Below are 16,676 nucleotides of genomic sequence, written 5' to 3'. Positions count from 1 at the left end.
ATTCTTGTGGTTGTACATGATTTAGACTAAGTCAGCTCTTAACTGGCATCTCCCCCTTCATACCCTCCAAAAGTCCAGAGTGCCTGTACTTCACATGCTTTGGCTGTGTCTTCATGCTAAGGTGTCATCATCATTAGGGGTTCTTTCTTTGAGTCTAGGATTTTTCTCACTCTCAGGTGTCCCTGAAGGTCACCCCTGCTGAGAGGCTCTGGGGTTCTCTTCTTTAAAAGAACCAAGGAGTTTCTTTGTATTTTTTTTTTTTCCTTCATCTAGCTGTTTTCTTCATCTATGCTCTGGGGGCTATAAAGGCAGAGAGAGGGGTTTTATTTAGAAACAGAAGTAATTGCCCAAGAGACTGCCGGCAGTGTCCTCTGTCTTCAGCAAGTAGGTTTTTCCTCCCTGGTCCCAGTCCTTTAATTTCTTTCTGTCTTCCTCATTTCTATCATTTTCAGAACTAGAGAAAGCTGAAAATGAGGCTCTGGCCATGCGCAAGCAGTCTGAGGGCCTTACCAAGGAGTATGACCGCCTGCTGGAGGAGCATGCCAAGCTGCAGGTCAGTGTCTGTGCCTATGCCTGTCAGATATGGGTTAGAGTTAGGGCCTTGTAGCAGAGTTAGTCCCTCTATGTATGGAGGAGTCTGTTGCCTCTGCCCAAAAGGTCCTGCTAGAAGTCTAGGTGACCAGCCAGTGGTAAGCCTCCTCTTCCTGCTTCCTTTGCTGCTAAGTCTGGGCCCAGAGCAGACCCAGCAGCTAGAACCCTTCATGGTGGGGTGTGGCCTGGCAGTGAATGGTGGACACCTGCTGAGGTGGCCCTCCGTGGTAGGTTGGCTCTCTGCTCTGGGCCTTCCTCTTGAGCTCAACCTCAGGGCTCTCAAGAGGGGCTACTCCTTACCTTTCAGACCACCCCAGCCCATGGTATGGGGCCCCATCAAGAATAGATAATGCAGGTCAAACAGTGGGACCTGCTGCTGGCTACCTTTCCCTTGAGGTTGGGGAGAAAGTCTTGAAGGCCACTAATTATGTACTAGTTGCTGCCATTGTCTGCCACTGCAGGTCTGGGCTAAGTCCTCAGGCTAGCCTGGGAACTCCAGGTGCAGCTGGATCTTAGATGGTTTGGAAGTTGGGCTATAGGGCCAGGTAAACACCCTAGTGTTCAAATAGCTTGCCTTGGTGCTTGGCAGTCAAAGCTTAGGTACCACAGTGGGCAAGGAAAAGGGGTAAGCCCCATAGCGGGGATCCATACCCTCAGTGTAGGACAGGCTCTCTGGGAAGGACTTGGGTTTTGAGAGGATCTGTGGAAGGTATGCAGAGTTGGGAACAGCCTGAATCAGGACTTGAAACAAACAGCTTGCTGTTTGTCTGAGAGAGAGGAGATCCTGGTTCTGGTCCAGCTGCTATAAAAACCATAATGGAGGCCTCCAGCTGCTCCCCCAGCTGGAGAACCTCAGTAGTCCTGGCAGTCCTCCACCCTGGCAAGCCTTTGGGTGCTGTCAAGGGTGGGGCACGTTGCTTGCCTGTGTACCTGTCATTTATGGGAGAAGGGAACCAGGCTGAGCCTCTGGGCACATGTAGGGCTAGAGGCTGAAGGGGAGGAATGGGCACTGCCAACCTACTGCTTTGGGGTTTCTGTTTCTTTTCAGGCCTCAGTAGATGGTCCAACGGATAAGAAGGAGGAGTGAGGGCCTGCCTCCTTCTCTGCCTGCAGCTGGCTTCCACCTGGCCTGTGTGCTGCTTCCTGGGAGCCCAGCCTCTCCTCTGGTACTTCGGTTCTCTCCCTCTGCTTGCCTCATTGCCTTCCACAACCAATAGCTCATTTAGGCCCCTTTCACCTTGCCTGCATATCACAGGGGCCTTGATTGTCGCTCATTCAAGATTGAGTTTGCTGTTGTCCTGCCCTGCTGGGCTGTTTCCACTCTTAGGAGTGTAGAGGGCACTTGTGACCAGCCCAAGTTGAGCCCCTTTGTTTTGCCATCTTTGTGTGCTCTGTAGTCCTGCAGGAGTTCTGTGAAGCAGGCCATCTAGTTCTCCTGAGGCAATAAAGGTTATTATCATGTGTGTGTGGTACTTGTGTGTAACTGGGGCTGCCGGGAGGACTGCTACCTCCCCTTGCCACTCCAGAGCAGCCAGGAAGGCATGGCATGGTCTCTGTGCAGCACCCTTCATTTCCTTCAGTTGCTTCCAGCCCCGAAGGCCAGGCTCACACTTGCCCTTAAAGGTCCTGCCCTCTCTGCCCTTCCCCCTTCTCCCCCAGGCCTAGACAGGCCTCACTTTATGGCTCTTGGGGAGTGTCTGTCCTGCCAGTCTCCCTGGGGGTTGGCAGCCATCCTAGGAGCTTGGGAAGCTCGGTAAACCGGCAGGACTTCCTGATGGCAAACTTGCCTGCCTTCTCTGAGTTCCTGTTCATCGCAGTTGGGACAGATACAACGTGGCAGAATGCCACCAGTCACTCCCTGCCCTACCCCCTCCTGAAGGTTTGCAGCATGACCTCTGACTAATGCAGACTGGGAGAGGAGACTTGTCCTTGGTAGTGACCTAGAGCTGGCCCAGGGCAGAGTGAGGCAGTAGAGATGGGCTGTGAATGGGTTGGGGCCTCTCTGCTGACCCCAGCCTTGAGGACACGCTGGGCACAGGCTTGACACTGTGCATTGGCTTGCTGGTGGTTCCCCCGTGGCTTTCCCAGAGCAGACCCTAATGCAGGGTCAGCCTGCAGCTGAACTTCTCTCCAAGAGGGCACAAGAAAGAGCCTATGTCCAGTGAGGTGCTTGTCCTCTGTCCCCAACCTCCTCCCTTTGCAGGGTGCCTGCCATGCCTGATATCTGTGAGGATTGGGTGGAAGGGTCGGTGTGCAGGTTGGAGGTACATGTCTTGGAATCAGGGTGATCCCTATAGATGTTAACACTGGCAGGATGGCTGATGGCCAGCTGTGTGTTCCCACTCTTGCCTGCCTAGTTTGGGCCCAGGCCAGCGGCTACCTTTTCCCTCACCCTCTCACCCTTCCCTGTGCTCAGAGCGTGGCTGCCTTGGGAAGGGCCCCAGCCCTTTCTCAGCAGTCTAAGAGGTGGTAGCCATGGGGAGAGGGGGCATTCAAGTGACACCCTCTGATTGATATGCCAAGGCTTAGGGCTAGTCCACTTTTCCAGGAAGTGTTCCTGGACTCCTTTGGGCCTCCCCAAGCTTGCCTATGTTTCAACAGGCTGAAGTCCAGACAGCTTCTCCTGCTGTTCCACCCTGGCCCTGGCACAGCCCCTCTCTGCCCTAGCTTCTGAGGCATGTCATCTAATGGGACAGAAGGTGCTGTAGCACTCCATTTCCCCACCCATGTCTCCCACTATACTTCAAGAGACTTGAGAACTAAGAGCTCTTGTTGATTTCCATGTCCTGACCCCTAGGGAGGGAGCAGATTCCCGAGTAAATGGCACCTGTCTGCTACTGCAGAATCCAGTTTAAATGGCACACCTCTGTGAAATTGCCTTTTTGTGATGTCACTGTTTTCTGTGTCTTTGGCATTGTGGCATGTGGCTTGGAGGGCATTTGGCCTGAAGGCGAGAACAGCAGACCAGGATTCTTACCCAGGCAAAAAACTTGGCTGCTGAGAGCTGTTCAGAAGTTGATGTAAGCCTGGCAGGGGTTGGGTGGGGCCCTGAGGGTGACACTGGCTGTTGGCTCCTTCTGATGGGTGGAGTTGGTTAGGCACAGTATATAGGGCCTAGGACACCCTGGGAGAGATCTAACGCACACTTAGGGCCTTTGCAGCTGTGGAAGAAAAGGTGGCAATTGGGGAGCAGTGAGCAGGCAGGGGTTCTGTGGAGAGGGGAACTGGGAAACTGCTGAAGAGAAAGATGGCAGGGAGGCTGTGCAGGCTCCCACTTGCCTACCTGAAGACTGTGCTTCCCATTCTGCACATGACAAAACTGGGGCTTCCTGGCTTCCCTCCTGCCCATGGTGCCACACGCTTATTGAAGGCTGCCTTCTGCATGTGTTGAATGTCCCATCCCTCTGAGGACCTGTCTGAACTGATTATTCTCTGCCTCCCTTTGCTTTTTTTTTTTTTTTGGCAGGGGGTGGTGGGGGCGTTGTACTGGAGAGTAAACCCACAGCCTCATGCATACTAGGAAAGTACTGTGCCACTGAGCTACACCCCTATCCATTTTTAAATTTTATTTTTGATACAGAGTCACCAAGTTGCCCAGGCTGTCCCCTGAACTTGTGATTCTCCTGCCTCAGCCTCCTGAGTCACTAGGATTATAGGTGTGTGCCACTGTGCCCAGTGGAATGTTATTCATATATAACAGAAAACATTATCATCTCCATTTTTTGTTTTGTTTTTTATTGTTAGTTGTTCAAAACATTACATAGTTCTTGACATATCATATTTCATACATTTGATTCGAATGGATTATGAACTCCCATTTTTACCCCGTATACAGATTGCAGAATCACATCGGTTACACATTCACGTTTTTACATACTGTCATATTAGTGTCTGTTGTATTCTGCTGCCCTTCCTATCCCCCCTCCCCTCCCCTCCCCTCTCTCTACCCCATCTATCGTAACTCATTTCTCTTGTTTTTTTCCCTTTCCCCTCACTTCCTCTTATATGTAATTTTGTATAACAATGAGGGTCTCCTTCCATTTCCATGCAATTTCCCTTCTCTTTCCCTTTCCCTCCCACCTCTTGTCCCTGTTTAATGGTAATCTTCTTCTCATGCTCTTCCTCCCTGCTCTGTTCTTAGTTGCCCTCCTTATATCAAAGAAGACATTTGGCATTTGTTTTTTAGGGATTGGCTAGCTTCACTTAGCATAATCTGCTCTAATGCCATCCATTTCCCTGCAAATGCCATGATTTTGTCATTTTTTAGTGCTGAGTAATACTCCATTGTGTATAAATGCCACATTTTTTTTTATCCATTCATCTATTGAAGGGCATCTAGGTTGGTTCCACCATCATCTCCATTTTTAATTGCACACATAGTCCAGTGGTATTAAACACATCCACATTCTGCTTCTATTGCCACCATCTGTCTCCAGAATTGCTCATCTTCCTGCATTGAAACCTTGTCCCTGTTAGACACTAAGGCCCCATTTCCCTCCCCCCAGCCTCTGGCACCTACCATTCTACTCTGTCCCTATGGATTTGGCTGCTGTAGGGACCTCCTGTGAGAGGAATCATGCAGTGTTTGCCCTTTTGTGACTGGCTCATTTCACCGAGCATCATGTTCTCAAGGGTTATCCATGTTGAAGCATGTGTCAGAATTTTCTTTTTTGGGGGGTAGGGGGGTGGGTACTGGGGAGTGAACTCAGGGGCACTTGACCTCTGAGCCACATCCTCAGCTCTATTTTGTATTTTATTTAGACAGGGTCTCGCTGAGTAGCTTAGCACCTCACCATTGCTGAGGCTGGCTTTGAACTCAGGATCCTCCTGCCTCAGCCTCCCGAGCTGCTGAGATTACAGGTGCATACCATAGCACCCAGCCAGAATTTTCTTACTCTTTGAGGTGAAATAATATTCTATTTTATGGACATGCCAAACTTTATCCATTCATATGTCTCCGGACACTTTGGTTCCTTCCACCCCCTTGTTAATCCCAATGCAGTCAGGCTCCTCCCCCAAACCTCTTGTCCAGGTCTCCATGATCTCATTGCCAGAACCAGCAAGTGCTTTAGCACTGTATTCCTTGACCAGGAGCAGTAGCCAGCAGAGCAGGCCATTTTCTCCTCTATGAAACTTGCAGGGTGGCCTAGGACCCTGTGCTTGGGCCCTGTCTCCCTCTATACCTATCCACCTCACCCCCTACTGTGAACCCATGGATACTCAGGCCAGACTTTCCATAACTGCACATTCTGGTGTCCAGCTGCCAACTAGACATCTCCACTTGGATGACACTTCCTGGATGACACACCCAAAGCCAACTCCCAATCATCCCCATTGCAGGACCTGGCAATGCCAGTCTTCCTGTGGCTCAGAATATCTGGTGTCCTCCTTGACTATTCAATTCTGCATCCCAGAATTGCCGGCCCTGCCCTCAAAGTAGACACCAATCTGAAGACGTTATACCCCTCCATGACTACTACCACTTGGGTCCAAGTACCACCCCTCACTTTCTTCAGATCTTAGGTCACCTGCTCTGTGACACATTCTTGGGCAACCTCTTGAATTCAAAATTCCAGTGGCATGGTTATACACCCATCCTCTACTGGGTATGCTCCTGAGATGACCATTACCCTCTTCCCGTGTGTACACTGGATCCAGGGGGCTGAGGCTTTCTGCAGCTTCCTTCCTTGCTCTATTCCCAGCTCCTGGAACGGTGCTGGGTGCAAAACCTTCAGAACAGGTCCTTGCGGAAGGCAGCAGCTAGAGCTGGAGGGAAGCCCCCTATATCTCTTGCACCCGAAGCCAGACCCCCTTTCAGAGAAGCAGAGGCAGAAGCAGGAGCCAGCTTTGGAAAATGACGTGTTTTTATTGCTATGTTTGCAGTGGCTTTTTAGCACAGTAAGAACGTCCCTGCAGCCCTGTGCCCTCACTCAGCCCCACTCCTCCAGCCTAGGTCTCTGGGTGGGGTAAGCCTTTCTAGGGGCCACTAAGCCATTTTGGGCTAGATGGGACACAGAGGTGGGTTAAAGCTGCTACACGGAAGACTCAAGATGTGGAAAGTGCATCAGCCTTAAGCTTGGAAGTGGGAGCTGTGCCCGGGATCCCTTCCCTGGGCTGTGCCCATGGATGATCCCTGCAATGGAGCCCAGCCCAGGGAGCAGGGTGTGGGCAAGCCGGAGCATGCCAAGTGAGCAGCCCCAGATCCTGGGACAGAGTGCTGCAGCCTCCCCCTCCCACAGACTTGGGGACAAAGGAGCAGTATGGGGACACCTTTGAGGCCCCCACCATGCACTTTCCCACCCCAGTGTGGGGCTGGGGGCCACACACGCACATCCACTCAACAGACTCACACGCTCAAACAGCTTGAAGCTTTTGTTTTGCCTATGAAAATTAGATCTATAAATTCACACTCCTTGGCTAGGGGCAAGAGGAAGGATGGGCTGAGAGGGAAGGGAGTGGTAAGGAGAGGGGACGGTTAGGGCTCTCTTTTTAGAAATATACAAGCAGAAATCTCACTCCTCAAGTTTTTATAAAATGTGCAAAATACAAGCCTCTGTTGCCCAGAGGCACAGTTAACATCTGGTATTCGCTAAGAGAGATCTACACATCCTCTACACTCACACGTGCACTCGGACCCAAGCTCACACAATTGATATTGGTGGCAATTGGCGCAGGAACCAGAAGGTTCCATTGCTGGCTGGCTCTCTAAGCTTCTAGAACAGGGATAGGGGTGGGGAGAGGGGTGCAGTCCAGCTTAAACATTCACCTAGGATCCCCTGCACACCCCTCCCCCCCATCCTGCCTCCCCCTTCCCTCCTGTTCCCCAAGCTACCACTGCTGCTTCTGGGGGTGAGGGGCCACCCAAGGATGTTTAACAGAGCAGAGCCTAGGGATGGGGGCAGGATGGGCCTAGCAGGGGTAGGAGATGGGTCCTGGACACTGAGAGGAGAGTTGGGAGGCTGGGCCTGGGAGCAACACATGGACCAGCTTGGCTAGGGCCCAGAGGTTGGGGGGAGAGGCATCTATTTTTGGTGGGTTGTGATATTTTTGGCGTTTTATTAAAAATGGAAAAAAGTTATTTTAGCACTCAAGGTGCTTCCTCCCCTCCCCCCAGGCAGACCCCAAAACTTGTCAGGGAAAGGCAAGCCCCCTGGAGGGGTGGGGTGGGGGCTAAAGCAGGGGCTGCTATGGCTACCAGAGGATGAGCTGGTGATATGAGCTGGGGTTGCCCGTCACATGACACTCTCCACCACGACAACTTTGCTGCTCTCGGACACTGGAGTCAGGGTGGTCAGGCCCCTGACATCTGCATCCTGAGCTCTGTACTCCAAATGGTGGAGGCCCCAGATAGGCTGGGTCAGGTGCTGCCAGCGCTGTGGAGAGGAAGACATATTGAGCACCCCCAAGGGTCACTACTCCCCATGCAATGGTTTCTGCCTCTCTCCAATTTCTACCACCTGCCACTAAATTAGGGCTGCTCCTCCAAGGGTACCCTTCAAAGCTTCAGTCTCTGCACCAGAAAACAGGGATGGGTGGGTATTTTCCTCAGAGGGAAGGAAGCTAGATGTGGGCCCTGTTCCCCTGCCATCACCCCTAGCCCAAGGTGGCCAATCTTCAGGTTGATCACCCGGAGGGAGGGTTGGAATGGGTCTTACCTCTGCCATGGTTCCCTTGGCCCTGAGCAGACAGCCCAGCAGGTAGAGGGGCACACACAGCATGGAGGAGAGTGCAAAGGCCCAGCCCATGGCCTCGCCCCACCACGGGTACACGTAGGTATTGTTGTAGACCAGCGGCTCATAGTACACAACATTGAAGATGAAGATACCCTGTGGACATGGACACCTGCAGTCAGCGTGGCTCTCCATACTGCCTTACCTGCCCAGCCTTTCCCAGCCCTTACCATGCAGACCAGCGGGGTAAAGAAGGACCAGCACCATTTCATCCAGGGGCAAGGTCGGTACCCAATCATACAGGCAATGTCATCCATGAAGCGATCAGCTCCTGGGGTTGGGCAAAGCAACAGGGCCCAGAGCTGGAGACCACCTGCCCCCACCTTACCTCATATCCCAGCCCGGCCCTTGGCCCAGACTTACCATACACCCAGGCTACCACCACACACTCCCAGAAGGCCTGCCAGAGCAGGGTGGTGCCACTGGCTGAGTAGTAGTCAAACAGCTGGAAGACATACATCCCACCCTGGGGGATGGAGACAGGTTAAGGAAGATGGTGGCCATTGGCTGAAGACCACTGGCAGCCCCACCTGGCCCCCACTCACATCTGTCACCATGGAGAGGTCGATGACAAAGCAGAGGGCGCAGCAGAGGGCCACGGAGATCTCCCTTTGGAAACGGAAGTAGTAGGAAGCCGGGAGGAGGTCGAGGAGGCCGGTGATGAAGCCCTCCACACCTACAAACTGTGGCCAGGGCAGCTCAGGCCTAGCCCTCTCCCTACCAGCACTTCTTGCCCAGTTTTCCAGGCCCCTGCCCACCAGCCCCAGCTCCTGTCCTGGAGCACCCCGCAAACCTGGCTGTCCAGGCCGAGCAGCAGCAGCATGAAGAAGAACAGAGCAGCCCAGAGTGGGGCCACAGGCATCAGCGTGACAGCCCGGGGGTAGGCGATGAAGGCCAGGCCTGGCCCTGAGGAGTAAAGGTGCAGGGTGAGCTGGCACCCCCCTGAGCTGTGCATGCCCTGAACCTATCTTGATGCTCTTGCTTACATGGCCTTCAGAGACACCAGAGGCACAGGCAAAGCCTGGGCACCTAGGGGCCAAGAGCTACACCCTCCAATTACATTTGTTTCTAGGCATGGCCAGGCACACCCAGGCCCCTGCAGGCACCTCATACTGTCTGAAGGCTCAGCAGGACCCCACCACCATGTAAGTGGGGCATCTGGCTCAGGCTTTTCCCTGGGTTCCAGCAGCCATCACTGTCACAGGTCTCTGGTTCCCCTAGGTGAACCAGCAGGGCTGCAGGAGACCCTTTTTCCCTCCTGAAGCCCTGGGACAACTACAAAGACACACCCTGTGGCCCTTTTTGAAGGGTGGAAGGGGGTTCCTTGAGCTGCCAAAACAGCTGTGCCTCACAGTGGCTCTGCCTGCTGCCCTCTGGCACAGAGCAATCTGACAAGCTCAGCTGAACTTGTCTGTCACTTTTCAAAACTGGTTTGCATGTGTTTGCATGTCATACATCAGGACAGTGTTGCCGTTCTGGAGGAGGGCAGAAGCTGAGGCTTTACCTGATTCAGCCACTTTGGAGATATGCACACCCTGCTCTGTGGCCATAAAGCCCAGGATGGAGAAGACCACAAAGCCAGCAAAGAAGCTGGTCCCGCTGTTGATGAGTGCTAGGATGATGGCATCCCTGGGTGGTGGAGAGGGGGACGGAGTAGACTGGTTAGATCTCCTGGTGCTCCCAGGCAAGGGAGGACAGAGGTGGGCCTGGGCTGTGGTGCTTACTTGTAACAGTTGTTGTTGAAGCGGTTATAGCTGCCCAGGGCTGTGAGGGCCCCCAGGCCGATGGCGTAAGAGAAGAAAATCTGGGTCCCAGCATCTATCCATACCTGGAGATGGGTCAGGAAAGAATGGGCATGAGGGCCCCAGCCCAGTAGCACCATCTCCCACTCCTATTGCTTCACAGGTCCTCCCCTCACCTGAGGTGACCCCAGCTTTGACCAGTCAGGTTTGAGATAGTAGATGATGCCATCCAAGGCCCCAGGCAGTAGCACTCCACGCACCAGCAGCACGACGAGGACCACATAGGGGAATGTAGCAGTGAAGTACACGATCTGAAGGGGTGGGATGTTCAGAAGGGCCTGTGCCCCTACCTCCCCCTGAGCCTGGCATCTGACCAGGGGAGCCATGGTGTGCCCTTGTGCTCAGAGGGAGGGTGAGCACTGGTGCCCCATTCTTCTCAGAGCTAGGGCTCCCCTGAGGGAAGACAGAGGCCTGGGCAGCTCTACAGCAAGCACAGGCCAGCTGCAGAGGGAGGGGAGAGACTAGACCGTGGCTCTTACAGAGGAGGATCCTTAGGCACATCTAATGTCTTGCAGGGAAGGGCGCTCACAGGGAGTGAGTGAGCCCATGTGCACTCAGTCCTGAGGATCAGAATTGAGGCAGCTTCTGGGGTTTGTCCATGCAAGATTGGGAAGGTGTTGGGGTGTGGGGATGAATGAGCAAGGAGTCTAATGCTGGCAGTGTAGCATGGGGTGACAAGCCATGTCCCTCTCAGAGCCCTGTGGGGCCTCAAACTCCAGGTCATCCTCTGTACAGAGGTAGGGTCCTTACTAGTTGAGGATTCTAACTGGGCCACACAGAAAGGAAAGGGAAAGGGGAAAAGGTGTGGCTCAGAGGTAAAGCACTTGCCTATTAAATATAAAGAACCTGGGTTTCATCCCCTGTACTTTTTAGAGAAAGGGACAGCAAAGGCCTCTGCTTCCTTGCCCAGTATCCAAGCTCTGGGGACCCTACTGTGAATGCATCCAGTCCTACCCTCCAGGGACTGACCTGGCCATTTCCCACAGTGACACACTGTCCTATTATGTATCTGTTCATGCACTGGTCTCCATGACCTGACAATCCCTGAAGGAGGAAGTGTGTGAAGATTTCCCTCCGGGCCCTCAGCACTGGAAACCATAGACCAGGTCCACCCAGACCATAGAAACAGGCTGAGGCAGTGAGGAAGGAATAAAGGAACTAAAGAGGGAAAGAATGTGAGGGTGGGGACAGAGGATGGGCACAGGGAAGGAAGGAGCAGCTACTGCATGGGCCTTTCCCCTCCGGAGTGAAGGCTGCTGCTCCCTGGATTGGGAGGGTAGGATGGAATATCCTGTGATGGGGTGTGATAAAGTGGTCTGGATTTAAGGACCTCTCCTTTCCTTAGTCCTTAGTTCCAGTCTGGACATCCCCCCCTTTTTTTTTTTTTTTGGTACTGGGGATTGAACTCAGGGGCACTCAACCACTGAGCCACACCCCCAGCCCTATTTTGTATTTTATTTTGAGATAGCATCTCACTGAGTTGCTTAGTGCCTTGTTAAGTTGCTGAGGCTGGCTGTGAACTCACGACCCTCCTGTCTCAGCCTCCTGAGCCACTGGGAATACAGGCATGCACCACTGTGCCTGGCTGGACACCCCATTTTGTAATGTCCTTGCAGGGACACACCTCTCCCAGGGCAATGCTGGCCCCACCCTGCCCACATCCAGCTGTACCTTTCCTGTTGACTTGACTCCCTTCCACACACAGAAGTAGACCAGGACCCAGCAGGCCAGCAGACATAGGGTCACCTCCCAGTTGAGGGCCCCTGGCACCTCCAGCCCTGCAGAGAGCCTCAAGACTTTGTTCCTAGGGGAAGAGAAGGAGGACACCTGTGGGCCCTGCCAGCAGAGGGCATAGTGGATGGGATATGCCCCCAGGAATGGTGGCTCCTCTGTCCCACCTACAGACCCTGGTCCAGGTCTTGTAATGTGCCTGGAGCTTGGCAGCCCCCGGCTTGTGTGCTGCCAGCTGACCCCACCCACACCCCCTGCATACACGCAACCCCAGCTCCCTCACCAAGTGGGTCTGGTGCAAGAACAGTGACAAGTGTCACTGAAGGAGCAAGCCCCACCACCCCCAGTAGCAGGCCTGGATACTCCTCTAGAACAGGGAGAGGCAGGGCCTGGAGTGGCTGTTCCTGCATCCCTGGCTATGTTTCCGCAGGACTGGACTACCTGTGGGGGACTGTAGGGATGGGATGGGGCACCAGACTCACTCCCAGAACTCGATGACAGGGGACCGACGATCAGCAAGCTGGTCACATGTGAGATTGGCCAGGCTGGCATTGGCACAGTCTTCGTGGCGAAATATCTCCACACAGTCAGGAGTGTTCCAGGTGTGGCCACACGTGGCCCAGGGCAGAGTGGTAGTGAAGGACTTTACCAGGTAATAGAAGCCCCAGGCCAGCACCATGATGTAGTAGGTGTTGCAGTAGAAGACGATCACCATGGAGGCATAGCCCAGGCCTGAGGGTGAGCCAGGGCTTCCTTTACATGTGGGTTCTTTTCTGGCTACCTCCTGGCACCCCCATTTGCTCTGCTCCCTTTCCAGGGCTGCTGAGCCCCTAAGAACCGCTCCCTGTGTCCACATCCTCCCCTTCCCCTATCCTCCCAGGGTCTGTGCCATTGTGCTCCATAGACTTCTCCGAGCACCCGGAGCCCCCCTGTGTGTCCCAACAGTGTGCCACCTCCCCAGTCTGTCCCCCATCAACACTCCCCCTGCTCCTTGTCCACCTTCTGTTCTTCATCTCCCCCATCCACTCCAGAGCCAAGGTGGAACCCTCCCCTCCTGCCCCATCTGGTCACTAGTCTGTCAATTCTCCAGCTTCGGGTACCTGGCCCCTCTCCTAGGTCCCACTGCCACCACTGTGGTCACTGGAGGCAAGCCTCCACCTGGCCTCCCAGCAGCCTCCAGTACATAGCAGCTGGGGGAGATTTTTAGTAACCTGGGGCAACATGGGAGATAGTCATCCTCCCTCAGTGGACAACTGGGCAAGTTACTTCCCCTCTCCATGCCCTGCTTCCTCAATAACAATAGTAAGACCTCCCTAATAAACCAAGCATGTACAGCAGGTCCTGTCCCCAGTCTCCCCAAGTTTGCTATATGGTCTGCACATCCTTCATATTGTCCCTTGAGACTGGGGGCCATCACCTGTCCCCAGGCCAGGACAGAACAAGATCTCAAGTGGGTGCCAATGTGCTCTGTTCCCTAGCCCTCACCCTAATAATGGGAAAGGGGAGGAGTCCCTGGGGGGAGGATAGGAACTGGCCCAGGGCTGCTCACCTTTGAATAAAGGACAGATGTTCCAGACGTTGATGCTGCCGGCCTTCATGAACTGGCCCAGTGAGATCTCCAGGAAGAAAATGGGGATTCCTCCGACCAGGGCAATGAGGACATAGGGAATAAGGAACACACCTGGGGAAAGAGCCATGGGAGGGGGTTCAGAAGACAGACCACAACAACACCTCTCAGTACCCCACGAAGACCATGGGCACTGGCACAGGGTAGCCCCAAGCCAGAAGCAGATCGAAATTTGTCAGCCAGCCTATCCAGGCCCAGCTGGCTAACCCAGACTTCAGAAGCCCTAGGAAATCCAGGTGGAGCCCCAGCTCTGGCCTCTACTCTGGTCCCATAACTTCCCACTGGGTGAATCAGTGCACGGATGGTCGCTGACTCAGAAGCCCAAGGTGAACAGTCTTTGGGGGTGGGTTCTGGATCTGTTGAGAGGAGGGACTATAGCTTCCCCTGGCCATTACAGCCCAGTCCCTGTGTGGGCCATGTCCATGGAGGTTCCATCCCCCTGGACACCTAGAGTGACCTAATGGGCATGGAGGACATGCACTCATGCATGCAGGCCATCCCTTGTGCCAGTTTTGCTTGCCGGGCAGCAGCTGGAGGAATGGCGAAGACACGTGGTCAGGCCTGGGGGCTTGTCCAAAGACAAGGAGGGGGTGAGTGGGTGGCGGTCCTTTGCTGTTGGGGGTGTCTGTGTACAAGGACAGAGGAGGACAGGTGGAGGAAAGGGACCAAGTTAAGCACAGCAAGCTCCAGTGAGCCAGGCTCTGGAGGAGGCAGGCAGGGTATAGTCAGAGATAGGCTATCAGTAGGCTGGGTAGGTGGCAGAAGGGGAGCTGGGTACCAGCAGTCCCTGCCCACTCCCCCCTACTTCTCTCTACTACACTTGCTCCTGGCTCAGCTTTCTCCACTATTCACTGGCCAAGTTAACTGCAGCCTGCCAGGCTCCTAGTCCCAGCATCCTTCTTGTGTGTGACCTTGGGCAAAGGCCTTCCCTCTGGGCCTCAGTTTCCCACCCATCACATAGTTGCTCTACTTCCCAGCGACCCAGTGCTGCTTTGCAGTCACAGGACACATGTGTGTCCATCACTGTTGCTAAGCTGGGCTTCAGCAGATGGGCATGGGGTGTGCATGCCGGTGTGTCCAGCGGAGGCGCCAGGCGGGCCAGGCCGCAGGCTTCCCAAGCCTGGCTCAGGCACCCAGTGTTCCAGGCCCAGGCCAGAGGGGAGGGGAGGGAATGTAAGAGAAGAGAAGGGAGGGGAGGGGAGGACATGGGGGAGGGACAGAGTGGCCCATTGTGTGTGTGTGTTCGTGTGTGCACACGTGGGGGGCCCACACAATGTGCCATTTGTGTCTGATCCGTGGGGGCAGCCAGGACTCCTCACCTCTTGGAGCCCCTCTAGTGGGCAGGCTTCCCCTTCCCATCTCAGTGACCAATCGCTCTGGGCCTCAGCTGGGAGTCTGGGGGACAGCTCCTCAGTTCGGCAGGAGGCTTGCCGGCCGCCTCCCCCCACAGTGCCAGGCACATGACTGGCGAGGGGGGTGGAGGCCACCGAGCTGTGCCACCCAGCGGCCCAGCCGGCGAGGGGCACCTCGGCCTCCGTGCACCCTGGGGGGCCTCCCCACCCCCTGGACTTCGCCCCTCCGCTTCGAAGGGCCGGCGGCAGGCTGGGGGAGGGGCCACGGCGAGGAGCGGGGATGAAGCGGGGCGGGGGCGCTTACCTCCGCCGTTCTTGTAGCACAGGTAGGGGAAGCGCCACACGTTGCCCAGGCCCACGGCGAAGCCCACGCACGACATGATGAAGTCCATCTGGCGCGTCCAAGTCTCTCGTGGTGGTACAGCCAGGCGGCCGCCAGGCGCCCCCAGGCCGGCGGGGCCATCGCCCTTGGCCGGGGCCCCGTCGGGCCCGGGCGCGATGAGGGGGCCCTTCTTCTCGTCGCCGGACACGCTGTAGATGCCGTTCTCAGCACTCTTCTTCGCCATGGCCCAGGAGGGCCGCGCGGCCGGGCCGGGGGTCGCGGCGCCTCGCGGGGGCGGGCGGGCAAGGGGCGCCGGCGGCACCCGGGGGAAGGGCCCCGAAGGCGCGGGCCCGCCCGGGGGCCTCGGGAGCGGCCGGGCCGGGGGACGGGGCGGCGGGCGGGCGGGCGGGGTGCGGGACGGCGGGGGCGGCGCAGTCAGAAGCAGTCCACGAAGCACTTGAAAGTGAGCCTGAAGAATCTCATGTGTGTCGGGGGCCCGGGGGCGCGCGGGCGGCGGCGGGGCTCGGCCGGGCGGCGGCGGCGGCTCCCGAGGCTCCTGCCCGCGGCTCCGGCGGCGGCGGCGGCGGCGGTGGCTGCTCGCCCGGCGTGAGGCTCAGCCTAGCGGGGCGCGGGCGGCATCGGGCGCCCACTGTTTGCAAGTGGCGGCCGGAGCAGGGGCCTGTGGCCCGCGCCCCCCGCCCCGGCCCTCGCCGGCAGCGGCTGCACTCCTCGTCCGCGGCTCCCGCGGCTCTGGCGGCTCCGGCGGCTCCAGCGGCCCGGGCGCGCCTCGCCCCCTCCTTCCCGGCAGCGGCTCCAGCCGCTCTCGGGGCCGCGGCGGGCTCAGAGACTCGCCACCGCACTCCCACCGTCCCTCTCTTCCCCGATGCGACCGGCCGCTGCTTAAGAACCGACTCCCGGGTGATGTCACTGTCGCCCCACCCCCACGACGGGGCTGGTCCCCCTCCCCCCTCCATCCCTCGCTCCCGCCCTCCCCGTCACTCCGCCCACCTCCTCCCGCCCTCCTCCCGAGAAGAAGACGCGGCTCCAACCACTGGCAGGATGGCTGCTACCTGGGGTGCCGTCCAGCACCGCCCTTCCCTGGGGCTGAACCGCCCCTCTCCCAGGGCTCACCTGGCCCCGGCCCGGCCCACTTCTCCCCTCTGTCTTCTTACTGGCCCTTCCCAGGTCTGGGAAGACGGCTCCCTTGGCCCGCTTCCAGCCATCCTTGGCTCTCCGTCTCCCCCTCTCTCTGTTCCTTCCAGACTGGAGTCTTTCCCTCCTGCTCGAGATCGGTCCTGATCGCCCCATCTCGAGCCCTTTTCTGGCTCCCAGCTGGGATTTGGACAGTGTTGGATACTCAAGTCTAAAGCTTGCCAACTCCCTGCCCGAAAAGGGGTCCAGGGTGCTTTGAACTTCCTTCCGAAGGGCTGGGCTCCCAGCTGGCTGGAGGGATAGGGTTGGAGGTGTATCTACATCCACGTGAGCTGCTGGGCGGTCTGTCCTCCCCAAGGGTATAGCCCT

General features: G+C 56.3%; 2 protein-coding genes across 4 annotated transcripts in view; one reads left to right on the top strand and one right to left on the bottom strand.

The window, feature by feature from the left end:
* Bcap31 (B cell receptor associated protein 31) overlaps positions 1 to 2,052 on the top strand; it is a 28,755-nt gene extending 26,703 nt beyond the window's left edge. For all 3 annotated transcript variants that reach the window (XM_027921713.2, XM_071606728.1, XM_071606727.1), the window contains exons 7-8: positions 453 to 553; positions 1,640 to 2,052. In XM_027921713.2, the coding sequence (XP_027777514.1) occupies positions 453 to 553; positions 1,640 to 1,678 (140 nt within the window). In that variant the 3' untranslated portion in view covers positions 1,679 to 2,052. The remainder of the gene's footprint in view (positions 1 to 452; positions 554 to 1,639) is intronic.
* Positions 2,053 to 6,437: 4,385 nt separating this feature from the next.
* Positions 6,438 to 15,727, bottom strand: Slc6a8 (solute carrier family 6 member 8). The gene is made up of 13 exons (XM_027921744.2): positions 15,138 to 15,727; positions 13,404 to 13,535; positions 12,337 to 12,586; positions 11,795 to 11,927; positions 10,240 to 10,374; positions 10,046 to 10,149; positions 9,826 to 9,950; positions 9,115 to 9,227; positions 8,867 to 9,004; positions 8,685 to 8,787; positions 8,492 to 8,592; positions 8,247 to 8,417; positions 6,438 to 7,964 (listed from the first exon to the last, which is right to left on the bottom strand). The coding sequence occupies exons 1-13, from the start codon at positions 15,397 to 15,399 to the stop codon at positions 7,824 to 7,826; spliced, it is 1,908 nt and encodes a 635-aa protein (XP_027777545.1). The 5' UTR covers positions 15,400 to 15,727; the 3' UTR covers positions 6,438 to 7,823.
* Positions 15,728 to 16,676: the final 949 nt, after the last annotated feature.

The sequence above is a fragment of the Marmota flaviventris genome, chromosome X (genome assembly GCF_047511675.1).
Source record: "Marmota flaviventris isolate mMarFla1 chromosome X, mMarFla1.hap1, whole genome shotgun sequence".
In the NCBI taxonomy this organism is placed as follows: Eukaryota; Metazoa; Chordata; class Mammalia; order Rodentia; family Sciuridae; genus Marmota; species Marmota flaviventris.
The sequence above is the reverse complement of the archived record's forward strand: the minus strand, read 5'-3'. Positions and strand labels throughout refer to the sequence as shown.

Coding starts and splice junctions, on each gene's coding strand:
- Slc6a8 (XM_027921744.2), bottom strand. CDS start 15,399: ATGGCGAAGAAGAGTGCTGAGAACGGCATCTACAGCGTGTCCGGCGAC. Junction 12,587..13,403: donor CATCTGTCCTTTATTCAAAG/GTGAGCAGCCCT, acceptor GCTCACCCTCAG/GCCTGGGCTATGCCTCCATG. Junction 8,788..8,866: donor ACCTCTCCATGGTGACAGAT/GTGAGTGGGGGC, acceptor TCCATCCCCCAG/GGTGGGATGTATGTCTTCCA.